Source organism: Brassica oleracea, chromosome C4 (genome assembly GCF_000695525.1).
Source record: "Brassica oleracea var. oleracea cultivar TO1000 chromosome C4, BOL, whole genome shotgun sequence".
Taxonomy (NCBI): domain Eukaryota; kingdom Viridiplantae; phylum Streptophyta; class Magnoliopsida; order Brassicales; family Brassicaceae; genus Brassica; species Brassica oleracea.
In genome coordinates this window covers 47,722,426-47,745,966 of record NC_027751.1, presented here as the reverse complement: position 1 = coordinate 47,745,966, position 23,541 = coordinate 47,722,426, and the positions used below count along the sequence as shown (strand labels likewise).

At 34.5% G+C, this 23,541-nt stretch overlaps 6 protein-coding genes across 6 annotated transcripts; 2 read left to right on the top strand and 4 right to left on the bottom strand.

Moving 5' to 3' along the window:
* Positions 1–441: 441 nt before the first annotated feature.
* On the bottom strand, positions 442–2,999 carry LOC106340158 (probable folate-biopterin transporter 9, chloroplastic). The gene is made up of 2 exons (XM_013779019.1): positions 2,341–2,999; positions 442–2,134 (listed from the first exon to the last, which is right to left on the bottom strand). Exons 1-2 carry the CDS (start codon positions 2,819–2,821, stop codon positions 1,005–1,007), a joined length of 1,611 nt encoding a protein of 536 aa, XP_013634473.1. The 5' UTR covers positions 2,822–2,999; the 3' UTR covers positions 442–1,004.
* Positions 3,000–6,745: 3,746 nt separating this feature from the next.
* Positions 6,746–8,617, bottom strand: LOC106341024 (thioredoxin-like 1-3, chloroplastic). The gene is made up of 4 exons (XM_013779842.1): positions 8,264–8,617; positions 8,023–8,199; positions 7,313–7,477; positions 6,746–7,099 (listed from the first exon to the last, which is right to left on the bottom strand). The coding sequence occupies exons 1-4, from the start codon at positions 8,534–8,536 to the stop codon at positions 6,848–6,850; spliced, it is 867 nt and encodes a 288-aa protein (XP_013635296.1). The 5' UTR covers positions 8,537–8,617; the 3' UTR covers positions 6,746–6,847.
* Positions 8,618–9,235: 618 nt separating this feature from the next.
* LOC106336939 (haloacid dehalogenase-like hydrolase domain-containing protein At2g33255) lies at positions 9,236–10,783 on the bottom strand. Its single transcript, XM_013775925.1, has 5 exons — positions 10,376–10,783; positions 10,139–10,181; positions 9,996–10,056; positions 9,780–9,914; positions 9,236–9,576 (listed from the first exon to the last, which is right to left on the bottom strand). Exons 1-5 carry the CDS (start codon positions 10,707–10,709, stop codon positions 9,412–9,414), a joined length of 738 nt encoding a protein of 245 aa, XP_013631379.1. The 5' UTR covers positions 10,710–10,783; the 3' UTR covers positions 9,236–9,411.
* LOC106336938 lies at positions 10,740–11,910 on the bottom strand. Its single transcript, XM_013775924.1, has 2 exons — positions 11,466–11,910; positions 10,740–11,308 (listed from the first exon to the last, which is right to left on the bottom strand). Exons 1-2 carry the CDS (start codon positions 11,862–11,864, stop codon positions 10,844–10,846), a joined length of 864 nt encoding a protein of 287 aa, XP_013631378.1. The 5' UTR covers positions 11,865–11,910; the 3' UTR covers positions 10,740–10,843.
* Positions 11,911–12,280: 370 nt separating this feature from the next.
* On the top strand, positions 12,281–16,018 carry LOC106339084 (chaperonin CPN60-like 1, mitochondrial). The gene is made up of 16 exons (XM_013777904.1): positions 12,281–12,318; positions 12,414–12,438; positions 12,527–12,628; positions 12,843–13,032; positions 13,131–13,423; positions 13,669–13,773; positions 13,850–13,936; positions 14,184–14,270; positions 14,405–14,485; positions 14,571–14,639; positions 14,871–14,948; positions 15,080–15,175; positions 15,257–15,463; positions 15,555–15,660; positions 15,743–15,818; positions 15,910–16,018. The coding sequence occupies exons 1-16, from the start codon at positions 12,281–12,283 to the stop codon at positions 16,016–16,018; spliced, it is 1,749 nt and encodes a 582-aa protein (XP_013633358.1).
* Positions 16,019–20,352: 4,334 nt separating this feature from the next.
* LOC106341066 (probable serine incorporator) lies at positions 20,353–23,105 on the top strand. Its single transcript, XM_013779882.1, has 13 exons — positions 20,353–20,382; positions 20,507–20,741; positions 20,813–20,889; positions 21,205–21,364; positions 21,454–21,478; positions 21,555–21,644; positions 21,738–21,909; positions 21,995–22,068; positions 22,148–22,214; positions 22,299–22,370; positions 22,436–22,575; positions 22,675–22,748; positions 22,860–23,105. The coding sequence occupies exons 2-13, from the start codon at positions 20,516–20,518 to the stop codon at positions 22,940–22,942; spliced, it is 1,260 nt and encodes a 419-aa protein (XP_013635336.1). The 5' UTR covers positions 20,353–20,382; positions 20,507–20,515; the 3' UTR covers positions 22,943–23,105.
* Positions 23,106–23,541: the final 436 nt, after the last annotated feature.

Genomic DNA, 23,541 nt, shown 5'->3' with positions numbered 1-23,541 from the left:
TTTTTGTTTTAAGTTTCTTTTGTTTGTTGTTGTCTAAATTTAGTTTTAAAATATTTTAAATCTAATCATAATTTTTTCTTTAATTTTATGTGTAAAACTTAAATTTATAAAAAAAAAACTGAACTTTTTATGAGATATCAAATTTTTAAGGATCAAACGAGAAAATATTTAAGAATTATAAATGTGATGTGTAATTGTAGAGACCAAAATGCAAAAAAAATATGAAACTTCAAATTTGAAGTTTTGAAGTTCTTTTTTGGAGAGTAAAAAAAATTATATTTGAAATTATAAATTGTTTCGTGAAAAACTCTGTGCTCTCATATTGATTTGTTGATTCCAGTAACAACACATTAGCAAAGCTCTTTCTATCTTTTAAATTGTTCGTGAGTTGTATGAATGATTGAACTGCAATGATCAATCTTCTGAAGTTAAGTTGTAGCTTTTACGGTAAAGATCTAACCAGACAACGATATAACAAAATAAAAATATTTTTCAAAAAAAAAACTAATAGCAGAAAGGAGCACTCGGTTAATGAAAGATACAAAATAGGAGTATCTTGTAGCATTATCATCTTAGGCGATGGAGCCAGATGGAATGTCCATGGAAGCTGCTTCATTGTCTTATGAGATGCTTAAGCTTGGAAATGAATTCTCTCAACCGCGCCCATTGCAGATGAGCATCTGGTAAATTTATAGCTTGGAAACAGGCTCTTGTGTTGTTGTTGGATTTTTTTCAGGAATGTCTGTAGAAGCTGGACCGAGTTGTTCTCACTTTTCAAACATTTTATGCTTCTTAATAGAGTATCATGTATCCAAACCTAAGGACATGAATGTAACAGTGAGAGGAACCTAAAAGCACCCATGTCTTGATTGTTAACTGAGAGGATCATGTATCCAAACAAACTATCTATCTGTTCTAATACTTCTTGGTCACAGAATCTCATCTTCTAATCTTCAATCTTTGAACTGAAGAACTACAATCTAACTGACATTGATGATTCTTGTTTATGCTTGTGCTTCAGCATCTCTTTCTCGACGGTAAGCGAAAATCTCCTGTCCAACTACTCTCCCTACACGTCTACTCCTCCTACTTTTCTTACTCAAACCTCTCTTACCTTCTCTCTCAAACCCAGGCTCTGACATTGGAACACAATGAATAAACCACAAAGGCAACATAGCTGCCAAAGACTGCATCAAGATTCCTGCAGGCAAGTTCGCGTAGTTATTACACGTTACACCGATCGCATTAGCCATCCCAACTCCAGCACACCCGCTAACTATCGATGACAAACACAGAGCTGAAGCTAAGAAAGAAGTAATGGATCCTTCACATCCTCCAGGGCACATGTTTGCTAGCAAGACAGAAAACGGAAGAACCTTGAACTGTGCAAGAATCTCAGCCACACTTGAAAAGCAAAGCACAAAAGCCTTGTTGGAGATTCCAAACGTTACATTTATTTGCTTCACCAAAATGTAATCAAAGAGTAATGACAATGCATATAGGAGCTGAACTATATGGACCAGTGGCCTCATGGGAAGCGTCTTCTTCAAGTAACGATCGTAGACCACGGTCAAACAAAGAAGCATCAGCTGTCCAATAACTTTTGACATTCCTATAACCCAAGGATCAAGATTAAGTCTTTGAGTTTGGTAGCAGAAGACTGATCCTGAGAGAAGAGGCACCATTGCAATGGAAGCTATGATCCACGTCAAAGGCTGAGAGACTTCATCTCCCTGAATAACTCCCATGAGATCATAAAACTGTTTCTTTAAGCTTGTCTCTCTTATCCGTGGTAGGCCAAATGATTCTTCTCTGGAGGACAGAGAAACAGTGAGCTGAAGAGACAAGATAGCTGTGAAAGCAAGGAACAAGATTCTAGGAGGTGTCTTGAGCAAGCAATATCCACCAAGTAGGTTTCCAAGGATTCCTCCAACAGCTGAAGCCATGAGAGCATAAGATTGAAGACCATTCATTTGGTATCTTAAACCATACTCAGCAACTAATGCGTCTTGTGCAACTTCAGCAATGGATGCTCCAAGGTTGCTAAGCAAAGCAAGTCCAAAAAGTGAAGGAAGAGCTTCTCGAGAACCGGGGAATATTGCTAATGAACCCCATGCTAAACCTTGCAAAAGCACTGAGACAAAATAGGATCTGAGATTTAAACATTTTAAATTTTTTTTTTTTAGAGCAAAAACATTTTTAAATTAATTTTAATAATTTGGGAGCTATATGTGTAATAGTTTTTTAAGATTTGGACATGCAAAAGTTTCATCCGGCTATGCTCAGAACCCGCCATGCTACAACAAAAATATTCGACCAGCTAGGATTTTTTTTTCTAACCTCCAATGGAGATGTAAGGAACTCTACGAGCACCACCGATGTACAGAACATCTGAGAGGACTCCATAGAGAGGTTTAGCCACCATGGGAAGAATAGCAGTGTACTGCACAAGCTGAAGCGTCGATGGCTTGAGGTTAAGGCAATGAGACATGTGAAAGTTAAGTGCAAGCCATGGGAAACACCTTGACCCTTGAACCCAATACCCTACAGCACATAGCAAAACCGCGTTTCCTTGATCTCTTCTACCCACTTTCGTTTCATCAAAGCCCCCACCACCATTGTTGTTTCTCCCTCTAACTACCGAGAGACTACAACTGGTCAATGTTGTTCTTGATCTCGTGTTGGAATTTACTACAAGGGTTCTGCTTTGATGCTGATGTTTCTTGTTAGTGGTGGTGTTTAGGCTTCTTCCGTAGGGGATTGTTGATGGTTTCAAGAGCTTTACTGGGTTTGTGATGGATAATAATAATGGATTGTTCATGATTCCTTAAGGCTTCTCTTGTTTTTGATCTGAGGGATTCAAAATCTGTGGGAAATAATGAAGAGATGGAACAGAGAGAAGAAAGGAGAGAGATTGGGTTCTTAAGAAGGAAAGAAAATCAGCCACAGAGATAATGTGGCGACCATTATATTATATATGCAATAATTAGCACTTTATCTTTTTGTTTATTAGGGAGGAAACTATAGAATCAGAGAATGATCTCGAAGATTGATAAGAATCAAACAAACAAAAAGAAGAAGTTGGACAGGTTGTCTTCAATCAGATAGTCATTAAACAAGTAGTATAGTACTAATTTTATGTATTTAATTATCGCTTAATAAGGACTTGAGATTAATTTGTGTACGTTAACTTTATTTTCGTGGGACCCAGTTGCGGAGTATCCTTGGTGTTTCGAAAATGAGAGTTTTTTTTTAAGATTCGGGTGGGGTCCTTTTCTGACATAAACTCCTCGAAACTCTGATTGTGACTTGTTATTTGCGAAAATATCACATCTGACAAATTCATTTAGTTAAGACATGTGTTTACCATACTATAAGGCAGATTCTACTATGGATAATGCTTATGAGATTACATGCACATATTCCAAAGTTAACAAAGAATACATATCAATCTACATATAAAAGACACTATATTCCATTCTTAAACTGTTATTTTATCGTAGTAGCTCTAACTTTTTTAATACATCAGCCTAGTTCTCACATTTTCTTTCACCCATTTTTTCGTATTTACTCACATCAGATAATTGGTCAAAAGAAATTGGAGAGATGATAACAAGAATAAAGGAAAAACCACATAAAGAATAATCACAAAAACATAATAAATTAAACAAAATTATACAATAACCCGTTGAAAAATATATGAAGAAAAAAAAAACAAATCCGTGTGAAGCACGGAGCCACTAATCTATACTAATAAAATGGACCTTTTGAGGCTCCATAGAGCGTCCACATCAGCAAAAAAAACTTCTCCCGAAAAATGACACGTGGCATAAAATATAGTTTTTCATTTTAATATTACTAATTTCCAAAAATTATAAATAATATGTAAACATACAACATAAAAAATGGAAATACTACATTAAACATATGTAAGATTACCATTTTACATTTTTAGTTTTTAAAAAATAATATGTAAACATACAACATAAAAAACAGAAAAACTACATTAAACATATGTAAGATTACCAGTTTTCACTAAAAAAAAGACGGCTTATCTCCGTAATGTAACATTACTAGTTTGTAAAAAAAAACATTATCTATAATTTCAAAAATAATAAATAATAAATAATATGTAAACATACAGCATAAAAATGAAAATACTGCATTAAACATATGTAAGATTACCATTTTNNNAAAAACGGCTTATCTCCATAATGTAACATTACCATTTTATAAAAAAAGAAAAAAAAACATAAATATAACTATTTGACTATTTATCCAAGTTCTTCTATTAAACATTGCCGTATAGAGCGTCCACATCAGCAAAACAAAACTTCTCCCGAAAGATGACATGTGGCATAAAATATGGTTTTTCATTTTAATATTACTATTTTTAGTTTTTAAAAAATAATATGTAAACATACAACATAAAAAACAGAAAAACTACATTAAACATATGTAAGATTACCAGTTTTCACTAAAAAAAAGACGGCTTATCTCCGTAATGTAACATTACTAGTTTGTAAAAAAAAACATTATCTATAATTTCAAAAATAATAAATAATAAATAATATGTAAACATACAGCATAAAAATGAAAATACTGCATTAAACATATGTAAGATTACCATTTTACATTTAAAAATAACAATAATATGTAAACATACAACATAAAAAAATGGAAAACTACATTAAACATATGTAAGATTATCATACACAATGTAAAGAAAAATAAATAATAAGTAAATATATAATATAAGTAAATACACAATTTAAAAATGGAAAATTACATATCCTTATTAATAAAAGGGACCTTTTGATGCCGTATAGAGCGTCCACATCAGCAAAAAAAAACTTCTCCCGAAAGATAACACGTTGCATAAAATATAGTTTTTCATTTTAATATTACTAATTTTTGAAAATTATAAATAATATGTAAACATACAGCATGAAAAATGAAAAAACTACATTAAACATATGTAAGATTACCATTTTAGATTTTTATTTTTAAAAAATAATGTGTAAACATACAACATAAAAAATGAAAAAACTACATTAAACATATGTAAGATTACCATTTTTCACTAAAAAAAAACGGTTTATCTCCATAAGGTAACATTACTATTTTGTAAAAAAAAAAACATTATATATAATTTCGAAATCTATACTAAGAAAAAGGACCTTTTGGAGCTCCAACTATACTAATAAAAGGGACCTTTTGAAGCTCCATAGAGCGTTCACATCAGCAAAAAAACTTTTCCCGAAAGATGACACGTGGCATAAAATATAGTTTTACATTTTAATATTACTAATTTTCGAAAATTATAAATAATATGTAAACATACAGCATAAAAAATAGAAAAACTACATTAAACATATGTAAAATTACCATTTTTCACTTAAAAAAAAAGACGGCTTATCTCCATAATGTAACATTACCGTTTTATAAAAAAAAAGCAAAAAAACATTATATATAATTTCAAAAATAACTTACTAATAAAATGAACCTTTTGAGGCTCCATTGAGCGTCCACATTAAAATGAAACCATTACAGTTAATAACCATTCAAGCGTTTATCCCGAAACACTTCTTTCCTCGCCGAATCAGGTATTGGTTCATGTGGGTTTAGTATTGTTTTTGGTTTATTAACCGGTTTAGGATGGTCCTATTGTAAATATAATTTAAGTTGGTTTAACATATATTATGCTTAAAATAACTTAAATTAAATAATATTAATATTATGCTTAAAATATAATTTTAGAGAATTTTCAATTATAGTTTACAGAACATTATAGGTGGTGAATTTAATTTATTAAATTCGTTTATTACTTAAAATTAAGTTTTTTAAAAAAAACATAATGAGTTATAAATATCAATGCTGGATTGGTGAGTATAATATGAAGACAAAAATATAAATATTTCACTTTCAAGATAAGAAATTCAGCTTTTATTCAGTTACTCAATATATAATATCTTAAATTATTTTTTAAAAAATATACATAATTTATATATATAGATTAATATTCCAAACTTAAACTATTATATTATATATGAATAATGTTTTTAAATAAAAATAATTTCTGATTTAAAAAAAAATAAAAACAACAAATTGTTATTTTCAAATAATGGATGTAATTTACATTATACTATCATTTAACAAGTATTAAATATGTTTTGATATATCATTATTTTCTATTTTCAGAAAAAAATAAATTATTAAACATCAATATCATCTAGGTTAAGTATACTACCATCACAAATTCAAACATCACAAAAAATATTTACACAAACATTATAATACAATAATTTAATCAAAAAATACAATTAAAAAACAATATTCAAAAGAATAGTTATATACTTAATATTTGAAAATCAGAGATATTTTTGCTAAAATTGTACTTACCAGGCCAAGAAGATCGACCATCTTTTTACGGATCGATCGATTGTTGAGCATGTGGTCGATCCGAAAATACTCTGCGGTTTAATTAAATATCTAAAACATTTATTCCAACACTCAACAGATAGCTTTGCTAAATATGATAAATAGATAGCCAACAAAATTACAAAAAATATTTAAATAGTAAAAGATATGTTAATTTAACGTGTTAAAATTTAAAAATAAATTTTAATTATGACATGCATCTTAACATTTATATAAATATATATCATAACCTAAATATAAGGAATTTAACAACTTAAATTAAAAAAAATAAAAAATCTCGGGCGTAGCCCGGGTTAATCCCTAGTCTATATATATAGCACAATATTATGCCTCCAAATGGACGAATACTCTAAGGTTGAAACTCCCAGATAAATAAAACAGCAAGCGTACCCAAATAAAACAGACGCTAGACAATTCCTGCAGGGCTAATTACTAGAGAACGTTTTTCATCATGTTCTTTTGAGGTTGGAGATCTTTCGATAATTGTGTCATTTTCTTTTATCTCGCGGTTTACTTCATTATTTTTGGGTTTATAATCGAAAGACAGGTCTTTATTTGTGGCCATGGCGACTAGTTCTTTCTCTTCAAGTCCCTTTGTCTTTCCAATGCTACATTGTTCCCTCCCATGTTTCTCCAACGCCTCCTTGAACTTATTTATCTGCTCAAAAAATCAAAATACGCAATTAGTGTTCGAAATGCTTGAATTAGTTGTCGGATTATAGTTGCTGAAAAAAAATAGTTGTCGGAATATTTTTAAAAAAACAGTATATATAGTAACTACAAGCATAGATGTAAATGCAAACATAAACAAACAATCAATTTCATATAGTTTATATAAAGAAGAAAAAAATGAATAAAAATAGAATATTACCGTGGCATTAGTACAACTGAAACTGCAGACGCGGCCTGAGGAGCCACGGTAGAAGCGAAAGAAGGGAAGAACATGAACGTGAAGACTTTGACATAGACTTCTTTGTTCTTCGTAATTCACTTGTAGAAACTCCACCTCTGGATTCTTCTCTGCTATTTTACATATCTGAAACATATAATCCAAAATCACACTTTTGATGAAAATATAAACAAAACATGAACTTTTCTTAAACTTAGTCAAATATAATTATCAAAACATACAAACATCAACATTAACCAAATTATACCAAAAGTATATATTAAATTAAGTATTTATAAATAATTATTTTGGGTACTCAATAATATCCTATTATATTTTGATACATAATAGGGATTGAAATCGAATTTCTTTCTGGAATTTTAATTTTTTCCGGTTTTTTTTTATATACACTTGGGTTCGGGTTCGGCTCCGGTAAAATCCATAACTCCATATAGAAGAAAATTCATTCCGTTTTTTATGCCGGGCTTAAATCGGTTTGGATTCACTTTTATCGGTCGAGTTTGGTTTTAATTTGTGGATTCGGGTTATTTATCCAGCCCATAGATGGTTTTGATTAAATCCTAATAATAACACTTGGAGTCGGTTTACTATTTTGAATTGTCTACTAATAGAATCTGTTGTATCCGGTTTTGTTTTTTTTTTTTAATTTCAGATGATTGAGACCGGATTACCTTGGGATGAAGAGCTTTGCATCCACCACACCCAGGAGAGAAGAAATCAACGACAACAAGTTTATCTCCAGCATTAAGTAGAGAGTCGACAAGATCTTGAGGTGATGTTACCGACTTCATGTTAGGTTTCAGTTCCTTCTCCCACCATTTTTGTTTCCTTCCAATCCCAAGACTCGTCTGAATAAATTAAACGAAACTATTTAACCCGATCAACGAAAGATTAAAATGATTCTGAGCTAACCTGACAACGGATCATGGAAGGAATCTTTTTCTTGGGAAACAATATGTTATCATTCTCGCCGTAGATCAATGTTCTAGGGTTGACATGGCTGCAAGATATCAGTCTTGGGCTAATGCAGCTCAGAGAAGAGATGCTTTTAGGGCTTAGGTTGGAACATTCTTGGAGGTTGAAGCGGTTGGGATTAATGAAGATTGGATTCAGCTTGATGAACGTATCTGTCGCCATGAATTCACACAGAAAAATAATTGCCGTGTTCCACAAGAAACATGTCATATAAAAAAAACTTGAAAAGAGAAAAAAGTTTGAATAGCAGAGAGAGAAGAGGTTTTGTGAAATTTTTCTTCTGCTCTCTCCACCATCCTTCTCAAAAACGAGATTTGGGAGAAAGAAATAGGTTTACAAACCGAAATTTCTAAAACAAGAGCAGTGTTTTTTAATTAGTATTACCTATTTTTAGCTTTATATTTCTATTTTTTAGAACAGTTAGGGTTCCATTTTATCTTCTTTTTCTTTATGAAACTCCTACCACATTAAAGAAACCAAACCACTGATGCATAAAGAATTGTTAGATACTTTGTTTCTTAACTGATTTAATCCGTTTGGTTAAACCACCAATCCTTCATGTCTGGTTCATTAGACAAAGCTCAGGTATAATGCAAACTGTTTCCTCTTTGGTGTCCAAAACGATCAACCCTAAACTTGGTTTTGTAAACTGTTACCAAAAGTTTCTGTTTTTGTAGGTTGGGTTGGCAACTTTACACAGACATCTGCCATGCCCTGACTGTGCTAACTAGACACAACTGGGACCATCACAAATAAATAGACGTTCTTTGATTCCTCGTAGAAATACTAAAAGTAATTGAGAAGTCTTTTCATATAGCAAAATCAAATTTCACTTTGGATGAAAAAGGACAGAAAAATCAAATCCAGAGACTGGAGATGATGATATCAAAGAATTGCTAGAACATAAGATGGCGAATGAGCAGAACTCTGTAATTGGTATTAATGGATATCCTGAACAGATACTGTGTAATGGCATTATCTCTCTTACAATAATGATCCTGCTGCAAACTACAGCCTTTGTGTTGAGTAGGAGACTATTTTGGTCACAAGATGAGGAATTTGGAGGCAAACAAAAAAAAAAAAATCTATGGGATGAGGTCGAAGTTCGTCTCCAATATGTTCTGAATTTTGGACAGGGAATCAACTTTAAAATCAGGATGCAGTCCAGAGACAGAAAAATCATCTGGTCTATACCTTCCAGTTTCATCTAGCAAGCATGTGAAAGCTCCAGCTCCTTTTCCACAAGCTATCTAAAGAATCAAGTGAAAAAAAGAATCAAAATACCAGTTATAATGTTCAGACAATATGCAAAGTCCCTTCATAGCAAATCTTTAAACAACTGCATAAGATGGTCTGTGTTTAAGCCTCTTTCATGAGCTTAAAACATAATTTCTTTAGGCATTTCTTAAATATCTGCCAAGCAGAAACATTTACCACCATGTCAGCCACTCACATCATCTTTCAAGCTGTCACCAACCATGATGACTTCGTTAGGTTGGATGTCCCATGCTGAACATATATGCAGCAGCGGATCCGGGTTTGGTTTATATGGACGAAACTCTCTGCCTAGTGCCGGTGAAAAGATAACCTAATACAACAAAAACTAATTAGACAAAACAAATAAGGCAGTAAACTAGAGAGATTCCACCATATAGCACATGATACTCACCCCAAAACGTTGGTGGAATATGTCAATTGCCTTCTTAACATTGCGTGTAATTAGCCCCCTCCTACAAAAATGAAACAAGAAGTTGCTCACACTGAGCATGGCAAAACAACACAAACTGTAGAGAGAAGAATCTGAAAACCTACTTTATCTTTTTGGAATCAAGAAAGCTACAAAGTTCAACAGCACCTGCAACAATAACTTGTCATATATTAGAAGAGAATCACCAAAGAAACACAAGAGAACTACTTCATCTTCACACTTAAAGTTACAATCTTTCTCAATCGTAAACCAAACCAAGTTCGAATCTTTCGCCTCACAGATCAAAACTAACAAAGATACACACAAACCCTCTAAACTCAAAATCTCAAAACAATCCATACCGGGCATGATTTGGAGCTTATCAATCCCCTGTTGCTCATAATCAGCTATGATCTCGTACGCCTTCTGCTGCTTATCTGGGCTCCACGACTCTATATGGTGAAGAATATCGATTCCGGTAGGACTCTCCGCCTTGATTCGCTTGTACTCATCTTCTCCGAGGACAGTCCTGTACATTGCCGCGAAATCGATGACCGGAACCGTTAAGGTTCCGTCCATGTCGAACACAACGCCTCTCAGGCGAGCTTTTGCGTTCGTCGTTAGATTCGCCATTAAGATCGAAGAAGAGGGTCTGAGTGTTAGTGAAAGGAATGATCTTGATAAGAGGAATGTCATGGAGAAGAAATGGTAAAGTGACAAATGAAATCGAAAATTAATAACTAATCTCTTAACCGATCCGGTTCGGTTTAACTGAAATTAAAAAAAATTAGTTTGTTTCGGTTTAGAGGATTGTTTCTTTGGTTTTATTTTTATTTGAGCATGTTTGTGTAAGAGCTCAAGAATGGGAACAAAGACACCAACAATCTCAGCAACAATGGTTGTGCCTCTGCTGCTTCTTCTCTTCTTATTTTCTTCCTCTTCTTCATCGGTTTCCTCTTCGGTTCGGTTCTCGGCTCCTCGGGCACGGTCCCGGGTCCTTCTAACTCGTCCCACCCACCAAAGTTAGAAGCCATTCCAGCTGAACCACTGTTCCTGACCTGAGACGGGCTGTATCTAACTCTGCTCCTTCTCTCGTCCTCCATCTCTATCCCGAACTGATTAGCCGTTGACGTTCTTCTTCTACGTTTATCCCAACCAATTAACTTCTGGAACGCTAGAAACAACAGTGATGGCCCGATGGCTACACCTAGCGATATGAGGAAAGCTTTGGGTCCCGTGCTGAAGAAAAGTGATAAGAGGATGAAAGGGAGGAGATATCCATACGATTTGAATGCCTACACAGTGAACAACAAAAACAATCAAGACAGCATAAATGAAATACCTTTAAGACATTCATTTGAGACCAAACTAACTTAAGAGTCACTGCTCACCAATCAAATGTTCAATTGAGACAACCAATCATAATAGTTTAGAAGCATAAAAATGAAGTACCTTTAGAATCCAGACATTGTCTACAATCTCCTCTAAGATCTTCCACAGATCAATTTTACCACTATCACCACCACCACCATCAACATCATCTTCAACGTTATCCTCCAATAATTCTTCCCAAAGCTGCCGCCTTTTCCTCCCTCTCTTCCCCCTCTCCGTCCGTCCATATCTTCCCTCTTCCTCCGCGACGGCGCGGATTTTGTAGATGAATCTCCGGCGATTCAGAGGGATTACCTTCACGGAAACTACTGTAGAGCTTGAGGAGGAGGGATAGTGGAGATGAGAAGCAGAGGATGTAGGCTTTTGGAATCGCGACGCACGGAGGTTTGCGAAGCTGAGGAAAATAGAGGGTCGCGGCAAGGAGGGGCGAAGAAGCGGAAGAGCTCCTCTCTCCGCCATTAACGTTTGAGGAGGAAGCGAGAGAGCAAGTGAAAGGAAGGAAATATTCTGGTCCGTGTATGTCCACTGAACTTCCGCCACGTTGTCATCATCTCCTCCATTGGAATCGAATTACCACTAAACCGGTTTGGTCCACGAGAATGTTCGAAACTAAAATCCGGTTTACAGCGCCTAGGCGTTGTTGAACTAATGAAATGGGCCTTGTAAGGCCCACAAAACTTGAGACGGAACCAAATCGGATGCTATATTAAATTCAATGGATGAGCTTGTGGAACACGTAAAAACATAAACCCTATGCTGTTTTTCAGAATAGATATTAGCTTTACTTCCTCTTCCTGTTAGTGAGAATTATCATTTTAGCTCGAACTATTTTGTATCTATTGTAATCTTCTCGGGTTGAGTGAGAATCTATCACCATGTATCGACTTGTCTCCAACATTGCTTCACAAGCTAGGTTACTTTCTTCATTTTCTCTGTATTTCTGAAAGTTACTTTCTTTTATTGATATATCATTTATCGTTTTTTTTTATCTTTCTTTTGTTTTGACAGAAACGCCAGAAAGTGTACAACCCAGGTTCGTGTTGTTCTTCAGTTCGTATCTTCTTATGCTGCTTTAGCCATTTGTGGGTATGTATTAGTGTGCATTCTTTTGTATTGTTTAGTTTGGAAGCATGCTCAGTTCCACTAGAAGTTATTCACAAAAAGACATAAGGTCCGGTGTTAAGGAGCTTGCTGATACAGGTCAAGTCACTATGGGACCCAAGGTATATATAAACTTTTTTTCTGATCATTTCAAGAGATTAGTATTGCAAGCGATAATAGTTAACGAGGGAACATGTGATGATGCCCTAGTGAGTAGTGACAACTATCATCAATTACCTGTTTTTATTACCTCTCAAAGTATCTTTTTTTTTTGTAACACTTTTTTTTTTTTTTTGTAACACTCTCTCAAAGTATCTAAATCACTTTTTTTTTAAGGGGTGTAATGTCACCATCGAACAAAAAGATGATGGTAGTATCACCATCACACAAAGCTGGCGTGCACCAAAGGTGACAAAGGATGATGTTACTGTTGCCAAGAGCAATGAGTCCAAGGGAAGAGTCAAGAACGTTGGTGCCAGTCCTGTCAAACAGGTTGCTAAAGCCACAAATAATGTAGCTGGTGATGGTAACGGGGCTCCCTTTCACTGTATTAGAACGTTTCTTTTTCTTAGTCTCCCATGATTTTCATATTTATTGTTGTTTTTTTATTCGACCTAAAAACAGGAACGACGTATGCTACAGTCCTTACTAGAGCTATCTTCACGGAAGCTTGTAAATCAGTTACTGCTGGAAAGAGTGCATATCATGCTGCATATCGTGCAATGCACCTAAGACTTGGTATCAAGTTAGCAGTTGATACTGTTTTGAAGAACTTGAAGAGTAGAGCACGCATGATTAGCACTTTCGAAGAAATTGCCCAAGTTGGAACAGCATCAGCTAATGGAGATAGAGAGATTGGTGAACTTATTGCAAAGGCTATGGAAAGTGTCGGCAAAGAGGGAGTGATCACAGTTCAAGTGAGTTGAATTTGATCCCTACAATGTCAAAAGTTATTTTGTTTAATTTTATAGGCCGACTCCGAGATTTTTTTTGGAGAAATAGAAAAATTAGTATGGATTTTAATTTAAAAATTCTTTGATAATTTTGGAGGTCTAAGTGTATATATATTATTTTTCGAAATTTTGGGAACCATAGACCAATGTTTTATTTGTCTATATTCAGGACACCGACTAATTTTATTCTGCCATCTCTCTTGGTATAGGGTGGCAACACTTTGTTTAACGAGTTGGAAGTTGTTGAGGGTATGAAGATTGACAGGGGATACAGATCCCCACTCTTCATTACAAACGAGAAATACCAAACATGTGTAAGGATCAGGATCCAAACCTTGATGTTTTTTATCAGTTTTAAGGAATATTCACAAGAATTGATATGGTTTGCAGGAGCTAGAAGATCCTCTCATTCTCATCCACGAGAAGGAAATTACTAGTCCTGATTCTACGTCTACAGTTTTAGAGTCGGCTCTCAGGGTATAAGTAATTCAATAATGCATACTGACCCAAACCTTGTTACTTTATCAGTTTAATGTCTTGATATGGTTTATCAGTTTGTTAATGATCCTCTCCTTTACATCCACGACAACAAAGTTCACAATATTGAATCTCTGTCTAAAGTCTTAGACTTGGCCCTCAAGGTATATAAATCATTTGATGATTTCAGTAATGTCTGAGTTATTTTGTATCTGAGTATTTATTTTTCTCTGCCTTTTTTTTCCAGAAACAAAGGTCGCTGCTGATCATTGCAGAGGATTTGGATAGCTTTTCTGTTGCTGGGCTAGTTTGGAAAACGCCTCGTTCTCACCATGTTGCTAGGCTAGGGCTAAGTTGGAAAACACCTCCTGGCGAAATGAAGGTTTTTTTTCAGGATTTTTGTTATATGTTCTTAGTATTATCTTTATTTGCTTGGTTTAATTGTAAATGCCATCACATTATATATAGATCTGTGCTGTGAAGGCCCCTGGTTTTGGAGAAAACCGTAGGGCTTATATGCACGATCTAGCTACCCTCACAGGAGCCCAGGCAAGACTATTTTAGTATCTGCCAAGCTTACACTAATTGCATGCATGATGTGTAATAATATTTCTTTGATGATCTCAATTTACAGGTAATAACAGAAGAGAGAGGTATGAGTCTTGAGAAAATCGAACTCGGTATGCTTGGAACCTGCAAAAAGGTTCGTTTGGCTCAATTCCTATGTACCTTCGAAAGCATTTATATCACATCTAGAAGCTGATCTGCCCATAGCAAAATGAAACATTGGTCTTGAGCTTCTAAATTTATAAAGTTAATGTAAATAGGCTTATTCTTCCAAATTGTTAAAAGAAAAATTTATTAAATACTAAATGGTCTATGATACCCAAAATCTCAGGACAGCCTTAATCATATGATCTTCATTTGTGAACAGGTAATTGTATCCAAAGAAAACACTGTTTTTATTGGTGGGGCTGGTGACAAGAAATATATTGGAGAACGATGTGAACAGGTAGGGTGGTTTATACTTCTCACATATTATATATCATGTAGCAGTCAGTGATCTGCTTTGACTCTCTTTTTTTTTCTTCCAAATAGGAAGGATGTTTGTTATATATGTTCTAAATCTAAATAATCATGCAGATACGATCCATGGTTGAAACGAGTGAGTCTGGCTATGACAAGGATATGTTACAAGATAGGTTGGCTAAGCTTTCTGAGAGTGTTGCTGTAATAAAGGTAGTGAAACTAATCTGTTGCAACACACTAATAAACTCAATATTTATTGATGCATATAACTAATGATGGGATGGCTTTTAGATCGGAGGAACGAGTGAGAGAGAAATTAGCGAAAAGATAGATAGAGTAAACAATGCTCTAAATGCAACCAAAGCAGCTTTAGAAGAAGGTATTGTTCCAGGCGGTGGTTTTGCTCTTCTGTATGCGTCAAAAGAACTTGAGAAGAAGCTTTCCACAAATTATATTTTTCAAAAAATCGGTGTCCAAATCATCCAAAACGCTCTCAAGGTTTTTTTTTTTTTCTCTCATCACAAATTTTCTTCATCTCCAACTTAGATACCTTTGTGAATCTTGAACACTAAATAATACTTTGATGCAGATACCTGTTTACAGTATTGCTTCCAACGCTGGAGTCGACGGTAAAGTCATCGTTGACAAGCTTTTGGAATCAAATAATCCTGACATCGGTTATGATGTTGCTAAAGGTAGCTCACAGTCTGCTTGCCCTTGGTCCACCTTGTTATATTGCTATATATTGAACCAACTTCTGTTCCCATATATATTCAGGAGAATACGTGGATATGGTGAAGTCTGGTATTATCGACCCTGTGAAAATGATCAGAACCGCATTGGTTGATGCTGCGAGGGACTCAAATGGTCTGAAAATTTATTGTCATTTATTGTAGTTTATTTTTTTAGTGCCTTTGTTTGCTAATCTTTGTTATTCTATTGGTTAGTGTCTCGCTTTTGTTGACTACGACGGAAGCAGTTGTGACCGAGATTCCAACAAAAGAAGATGCGTTTCCCGTTATGGGTGGTGGTTATGGGTGTATGGGGTTCTGATGAGGACCCTACACGCTAGCTAGGTTACTGGAAATTGGTGTGAGATTATATGGTTGCTTCATCCACACGGCACTCAAGGACCCTAAGATTTTTCCATGATTTCTGGATATTCCAAGCTAACAATCTTTTATAAAATCTTTTAAGATATTTTGTTCATACAATTCTTGTGGTTTTTACAGCTTGACGATGAGGATTTTTTTTATATCAAAATCACATAAACATACATATGACCTTGACACTACACTCTAATTCTGTTTTTTTTTTCCTGTTTTAGAGATGACCTAAGTTGTTAATTAAAACTAGATAACTTATTATATTGTACGAAAGATTTCCTTCTAACTTAGGGGGTGTATTCAATTAAGAAGTTTAGAAGATTTTAAAGTGTTTTAATTTTAGTGAGTTTTAAGGTGATTTCAAAGTTAATGAGTGGTTTTAATGAAATCTTAAAAAAATAAAAAATAGAGATCTATATGTGATTTGGTAGATATTCTCCATAAATTTTAGAGTTGTTTAGGTGATATTGATCACGTATACGTGGTTATCTATCAAATCCTACTAAAACAACTAAACGAGAAGCCCATATTATAATTTTATAAGAAAACTGCTCATACGGCATAAAAATTATATATATTGAACTTGAGCATATGAAGTTAAACTTGTACGTCTATGCATATTAGAAGACTTGGATGCAATCACTGGGTCTGACAAAAGTGATGTTTGTTTTTCCTATAATTTTGTACTTGTTATAGCAACACGTTTCTCTCTTGCTGGGCCAATTGTAAGCCAGCACCCTGAACTGCAGAGTTTCGCCATCAGTATTCTGAATAAGACATGAGAAGATCCTTCATGATACAAGATGAACGGAGAAAGAATTGATGCAATCATTGTTTTCGACTGAGCACGTGAAGAAGAAGAAGAAGCCGACAACAGCAACAACAACAACTGATGAAGAGGTTAAGAAGATCTTTGGAGAAAATGTTTCAGAGATTGTTCACTGAGACTGATGAAATCGTCATGCTTCAAGGCTCTTTTTATTTCACCTTTACTAGAGGAGATCCTTACGAGAACATGGATGTCTTTTGTATTAAGTCAAGACGTTGATTGATTTCAATTCTTCCAAAGCTCAGATAGTTAAAAGCTAAAGAGGTGATGCTTGAAAGAGTTATGGTAGCTACTGGAGTGAAGAATTAGAGCTGAAAGACTTTTGTATGGATACTGACCCGTTCAGCTTTTTGTGAGTTTGTTGTTTCTAGTTCTTTAGTTTGTATATTCATCAAAGGTATGGCTTTTAATGTTGATGAATGAATCAGCAGATATATGTATCATTAACCTTGCTCATGCATAACACTGATCAACTTACTTTTATATATTTTTGAAGTTGGTATGAGATGTGAGATTCTCACCTTATGTAGCAGTTTCATTGTGGCATGCACGCTTTCGCTCTTTCTGATTTTGGAGTTGAATGGATTCTATTGTGGAGCTTAGATCAAAAATCTTATGGTAAAGGACGAATCAAAGAATGAACTCCTTCAAGCAGCATCACACTGATATAACTTACGTTTTGCTCTTCAGTTTTGTGCTCACAGAGACATATATCGATTAGGTGGTGTTTTAAGTTCGACAATGATAGTTTCTACTAACAAATCAAAGATGGTTTCCGCTGGAGACGGAAGTCGTCTAAGTCAAACGCCCACGTTCTGCTTTCGGAGGCAAGAAGACGTTAGACGTCTCCCAGTTCTAGGTCGATGTACGACACTTTTTTTTTTGCTGAATGTTTTATTTTACTTTTTAATCTATTTGCAAGTCTCTTCAAATACCAGCCTTGGGGATGTTATTCTAGATGAACTGTTTTTGACTAAAAATGAATCTAAACTCTCCTAAAATCCTTACCACAACAGTTTTTTCTTAAATATTGTTTAACGTTGAATAACAGTGGATTTGATATAAGTTTTACAAACTGTTAATTGAATAACAAGGGATTTCAAGTGATTTTCAATAGCTTTATTCAAATTCTATGTTGAATAACACTGTATTTGAAAGGAGTTTTTAAAATCATCAGTTCAATAACATGAGATTTTAACAAAATCCTAAAATCTCTTAAAACTCTTGTTTGAATACATCCCCTTAGTGCATAGTTTTCTTGTATGAGGGTTTATGTTTAAGAAGAACCAATATTTGGGAGTTGGGATGATGGATGATGCGCTATGCTTATCTTTTTGGGAAGCGCCTGCTGCAAAATACAAAACCCTCTGGCTCCAGAAGTTGTTGACATTTTGAGATCAGGCTTGTAAGCGTACTTGGTTGTAGTTCCACACCTGATTCGAACTATTGAATAGCTGAGACTGTCTTTGCTAATAAGCGGCATTTAACCACATAATGGAATGGGCCACGTTTGATTGGGCTTGTTTTGTTAACAACTAAGCCCGAGCAAGAAAACCATAGCCCCATCTATTTACTTGCTAATTACGGCTCACCGTCCGCGACTCTAGGGTATCAAGCTTTCCAGCTATCGGCAGCCTTCAACATCTACAACATGGCGACGCAAATCAGAGGGAAGAAAAAAAAAGTAAATTTCACTAGATCTCACTCACTAAATTTATTGTATTTTGAACCGTTTTAGTAACTTTGTTGAGTTATGTAGTTTGTAGCGGACGGTATATTCTACGCACAATTGAAAGAGGTTTTGACAAGAGAGCTTGCAGAAGACGGTTACGTTGGTGCAGAAGTTAGGGTTACAACGACTGAAGAAGTTTTTTTTTTTTTGCAACTAACGACTGAAGAAGTTGTAACTAAGATTTCAAAGAAAGAAGAAGCGTCTCCAGCTATGGGAGGTGGCGTGGGCGGTGAGGGAGAAAAGGGTTCTACAAAAACAAAACAGTGAAGGGGGTTTCTTATGAGAATCCTAAACCCTAGCTAGGTTACTTTTGAAACTGTTGCGATATCATATGGTTTGCTTCATCCACAAGGCACTAGTTTTTTTTTCCCTATATTGTCACATTCGATTAATAAATTATTTTTAAATAAGTATTTTTGCTGGATCATACAAGTCTTTTGTGTTATATCTTCCCAGTTCCAATATTCGTCAGATTATAGTTCAAGGAAATCTTCGAGGAGGTTTCGCATGGAGATATCTCTTTCTTACCAACCTTCACCAAAACCTAGTCTCTTATTAACACAAAATACGTGGTTCAATTAACAGATATTGCCAAATGTAGCATGTAGAACGAAACAAAAGATGGATAAATTAAATAAAAACGTGGCCCCCGGCCCGGGCCCCGAACGTTTCGCTCCACAGAGAAATGTCATGAACACAAAAGCCTCTTCTTTTGTCTCCGCTTGTTTGTCCGTACCATAATATAATTATAGCAGTTAACCACATTCAATTAATCTAATAGTTTAGACTAATTTACAGCTTGGATAACACAGGAAGAAACGAGTTGATTTGATTTGGTTAGTTGGTCAAACTCTCAATTTGACCACACAGCCCATGTGTTCGTGGAAGCTAAATGAAGCATAAATCCATTCAACTATATGACAAAATAAACAAAGAAAATTAAAGAATGTTCCTAAAACATCTACTCATCTAGTTCAAAATACATTGTCAGTTTGTCACAACTTACTAGAATTATTTTGGGAAATCAAATTAGTAGTAAGATAATGAAGAAGCTTGATGATGAATTAGCTTAACGAGAAAAACTAAATCTGTTTAGGCAAGAAAGTTAATGTCTCGTTTGATTACACACTTCCAAAAGTTTTTGTTAAACTATAAGTAATCATGGATGTAATTTGAGAACGCTCCACGTTATTTATATCTTTATACATCCTCAACGCGACGTGGCCGTCTATTGAAATGTTTCCTCGTGCTCAGGGAATGTTTCCTTATTTTATTTATAAAATTTGCAATGTTCAAAGTTCTCAATCAACAAAATTCATGTGATGAAAATTAAAAATCATTAAACGTTGAAATAATAAACACTCAAGCGAAATTTAACATGTGTGTCTACTACTATTCATTAAGAACTCCTTTTTATAAAAAGCTAGAAAATCTAAAAAGAGAACTTGCCATAATAGCCAAAAAGAAAATAGAAGTCAAAGCAAATGAAGATAGTAGTCATCTAATCGTACGGCTGTGAACAGAGGCGCACACATCACTAAGACAAAACTGCAACATGGAATCACGCACCAAATCATACTTTTTTAAATAGACTTTGGAGCCGCGTCTTCTTTACTCTTTCTGCAAGATTGTCGTGTGAGAACAGTGGACAGACTCACACTTCAACTCTTAAGCTTCGGTCTCTTCTTCTTCTCTCTTCATCTTTCTTTGGATTCTGTATCTAACTCTACATCCAGCCAGAGCCAAAAAGGTCAGATCCTTGTTGTTTCCCTTTTAACATTTAAACTTTTGGTCTTGTTTTAAGTTAGATACTAAAATTAAGTTTTTAGATTCTTGTGTAGTGCACCATTCTATATATTTTCTGTTTCTTGTAGGTATTTGCTATGAATGATCCACGGGTGAGATCGTTCCAGATCAGTCCTGGAGACTTAGAGGCTGCTCAGCTTGATGATCTCATAAGGGAGATAGAACAGAAGAGTCTATTTTACTACCAAGAGAAGAAAAAGTCTTTGAGAGCTCGTTATATCTATGGAACCATCTTCTTGATTATAAATCTATGCGCTTGGTTCATCCGTGACTACGCACAAAAGGCTCTGACCTTGCTTCCACGTAAAGTCATTATCTTTTGGGATCTTACGTTAATTTTGACATATTTAATGTAGAATCTAATGTTAAAGCAGATGTTAGTAGTTGTGGACCAGAAGGGAGTCACTGTTTCCATACTCTTGGGGTACTCAGAGTGAGTATTGGATGTTTCGTATCCTAAAAATGAAACTTGTGCTTATAGAATCACAACGCTAAAGTATTTGATACACTATTCTTCACAATGTAAGTTGTTTTAGCTGAAGCAAGCCAATTTTAAAAAGTATCATTTAATATATATATATATATATATATATATAAAATTCAACCAATAATAAAAAATTTATTATCTAATTGGTTTTACAGTATTCATGAATAAATACAAAAATTAAAATGTGAAAACAACTTATATTTTAAAATAAAAATTTAAAATAACTTATATATAAAACAGAGAGGAAAGTATAAGCTTGAGTTATCCTTAGCAATGAAGATATTTTTCCTCATTATGTTCCTCTCAACATGGAACACAATGAAACTCCACCAAGCTCAAAACACTTGGCACTCAGACAACTGGTCCTTCAAGTTTCTCCTGCTGGTTTCTGTCATGGTTGCTTCTTTCTTCATACCTCAGCTATATATCCAAATTTACGGTATGGTCATGTTTCACTATAGTTTCATAACATATTTTTTTCTATTTGATATGATTGGTTTGATCAAAAAAATGATCTTTTCCTTACAGGAGAAATCGCGCGTGTTGGTGCAGGGTAAACTCATCTCCTCAAGTTACACTCTTTATTGACAAATATGTTAAAAAATCACATAGCATTCCTACGGTTTCAGGATATTTCTTGGACTTCAACTAATAAGTGTGATTGAATTCATCACTTGGTGGAATAACTACTGGATGCCTAATAACCAAAGCAAGCAAAGGTAAGCAAGTATCTGTCATTCCAAAAGTGTTATATATGTTCTATGTGGATGGATATATATAACCTGTTGGTTACTATAATGTGTTTTCTGCAGCTGCTCTTTTGGTTTTGTCATGTCAATAGTTTTCTACATCGGCTCTGTTTGTGGGATCGCGGTGATGTACTACTTCTATGTAGCTTCAACTGCTTGTGCCCTCAATATATTCTTTATCTCATTGACTGTTATTCTTCTGATCATTATGATGGTTATGTCCTTACATTCCAAGGTTACATTTCCTGAGCTTTTCTTGGTGGTAACAAATGCTGATCTCTATGTCAATTTCTGATGGTTTAAGTTGCTTTTCATTTAAGGTGAAGAGCAGCCTTATGTCATCTGGGATTATGGCTTCCTACATTGTGTTCTTATGTTGGTCTGCCATCAGAAGGTAAAGACCAAAAATCAAAAGCTAATGTTTGTTTGGTTGGTTCTTCATAACATTACTAAAAGTATAAGTTATGTACCAGCGAACCTTCACATACCAAATGCAATGCGCATACACAGAACGGTCACACCGATTGGATCACAGTACTGGTAAGAGTTAAAATCTTCTTTCTTCTTGCGTTCTTACTTACTTAGTTAGACTCAGTCTCACCGTTTTTTTTGTACTCTGTTCAGAGTTTCCTTATAGCTATAGGAGCCATTGTGATGGCAACATTCTCAACCGGGATCGATTCAGAATCCTTCAGCGTAAGTTTAACAATCACATCTCAGCTTGAACATCATGATTTTTTCTGACGCAAACCTAATTACAGTTCCAGTTCCGTAAAGACGAAGCTAAAGAAGAAGATGATATTCCATATAGCTATGGATTCTTCCATCTTGTGTTTTCCTTAGGAGCAATGTACTTTGCTATGTTGTTCATCAGCTGGAACCTCGAGCAATCAGCTCGGAAGTAAGAAACATTCCATATTTCATCTCCACTTTGTTCTCTTTAATTAGGAAGCAATAATAATGACTATGAATTAATATTATAATTAAATGTAACGCATAGATGGAGCATGGATGTTGGGTGGACAAGCACATGGGTGAAGATAGTGAATGAGTGGTTTGCCGCAGGGATATACCGTAAGTTAAAACGTGTAACCTGATGGTTTCAGTGTCGTTTATGTCACTTCTTGATCTTACAGAAGCTCTAAATACGAGATATATATGTTTCTTTATTTATTTTGTATATAGTGTGGAAGTTGATTGCACCTATTGTGAGACAGCCTAGGGTTCATGAGCAACCTCAGCCAACAACAACAGAAGTCAGCAGATAGATAGGTGGAGTGAATTATCACTGTCATTGCTCAATTTTTGAAGTTAATACAGAAACAGTTCCATCTCCATTTTCTAAAAAGCTTTTTTTTACCAAGTTCATTCATTTTTTTTACCTTAATGTGATTCCATTAAGAACATAATCCAATGTACAATTTGTGGTGAAGTCGGAACAAAAAAAAATATTTTCTTCGATAATTCAACTAGATATTAAAGATAGAGAAATTCTTGGGTTCACCCCTAAGGTGAACCTCTAGATTCACCAACCAATAGTGTTTGAGTATTTGATATTTGATATCTTTTTAAAAAAAGTAACAAAATTGAATTTCTAAATAAGATTATATTTTAAAAATAAAACAATAAAAATACATAAAAATAGTTACAAAAAATAAATAAATAAATATTGATAAACTTTTAGCAAAATAATAAATCCTATACCCTAAATCCTAAACTCCAAACCCTAAATTATAAACCTTAAATCTTGGATAAACCGTAAACCATTAGAAAATTTTAAACCCTAAATCATACATTAAAAACTAAATTTTAATAACACTAAACCCTAAACCCTAATCACTAAACCCTAAACCCTTGGATAAACCCT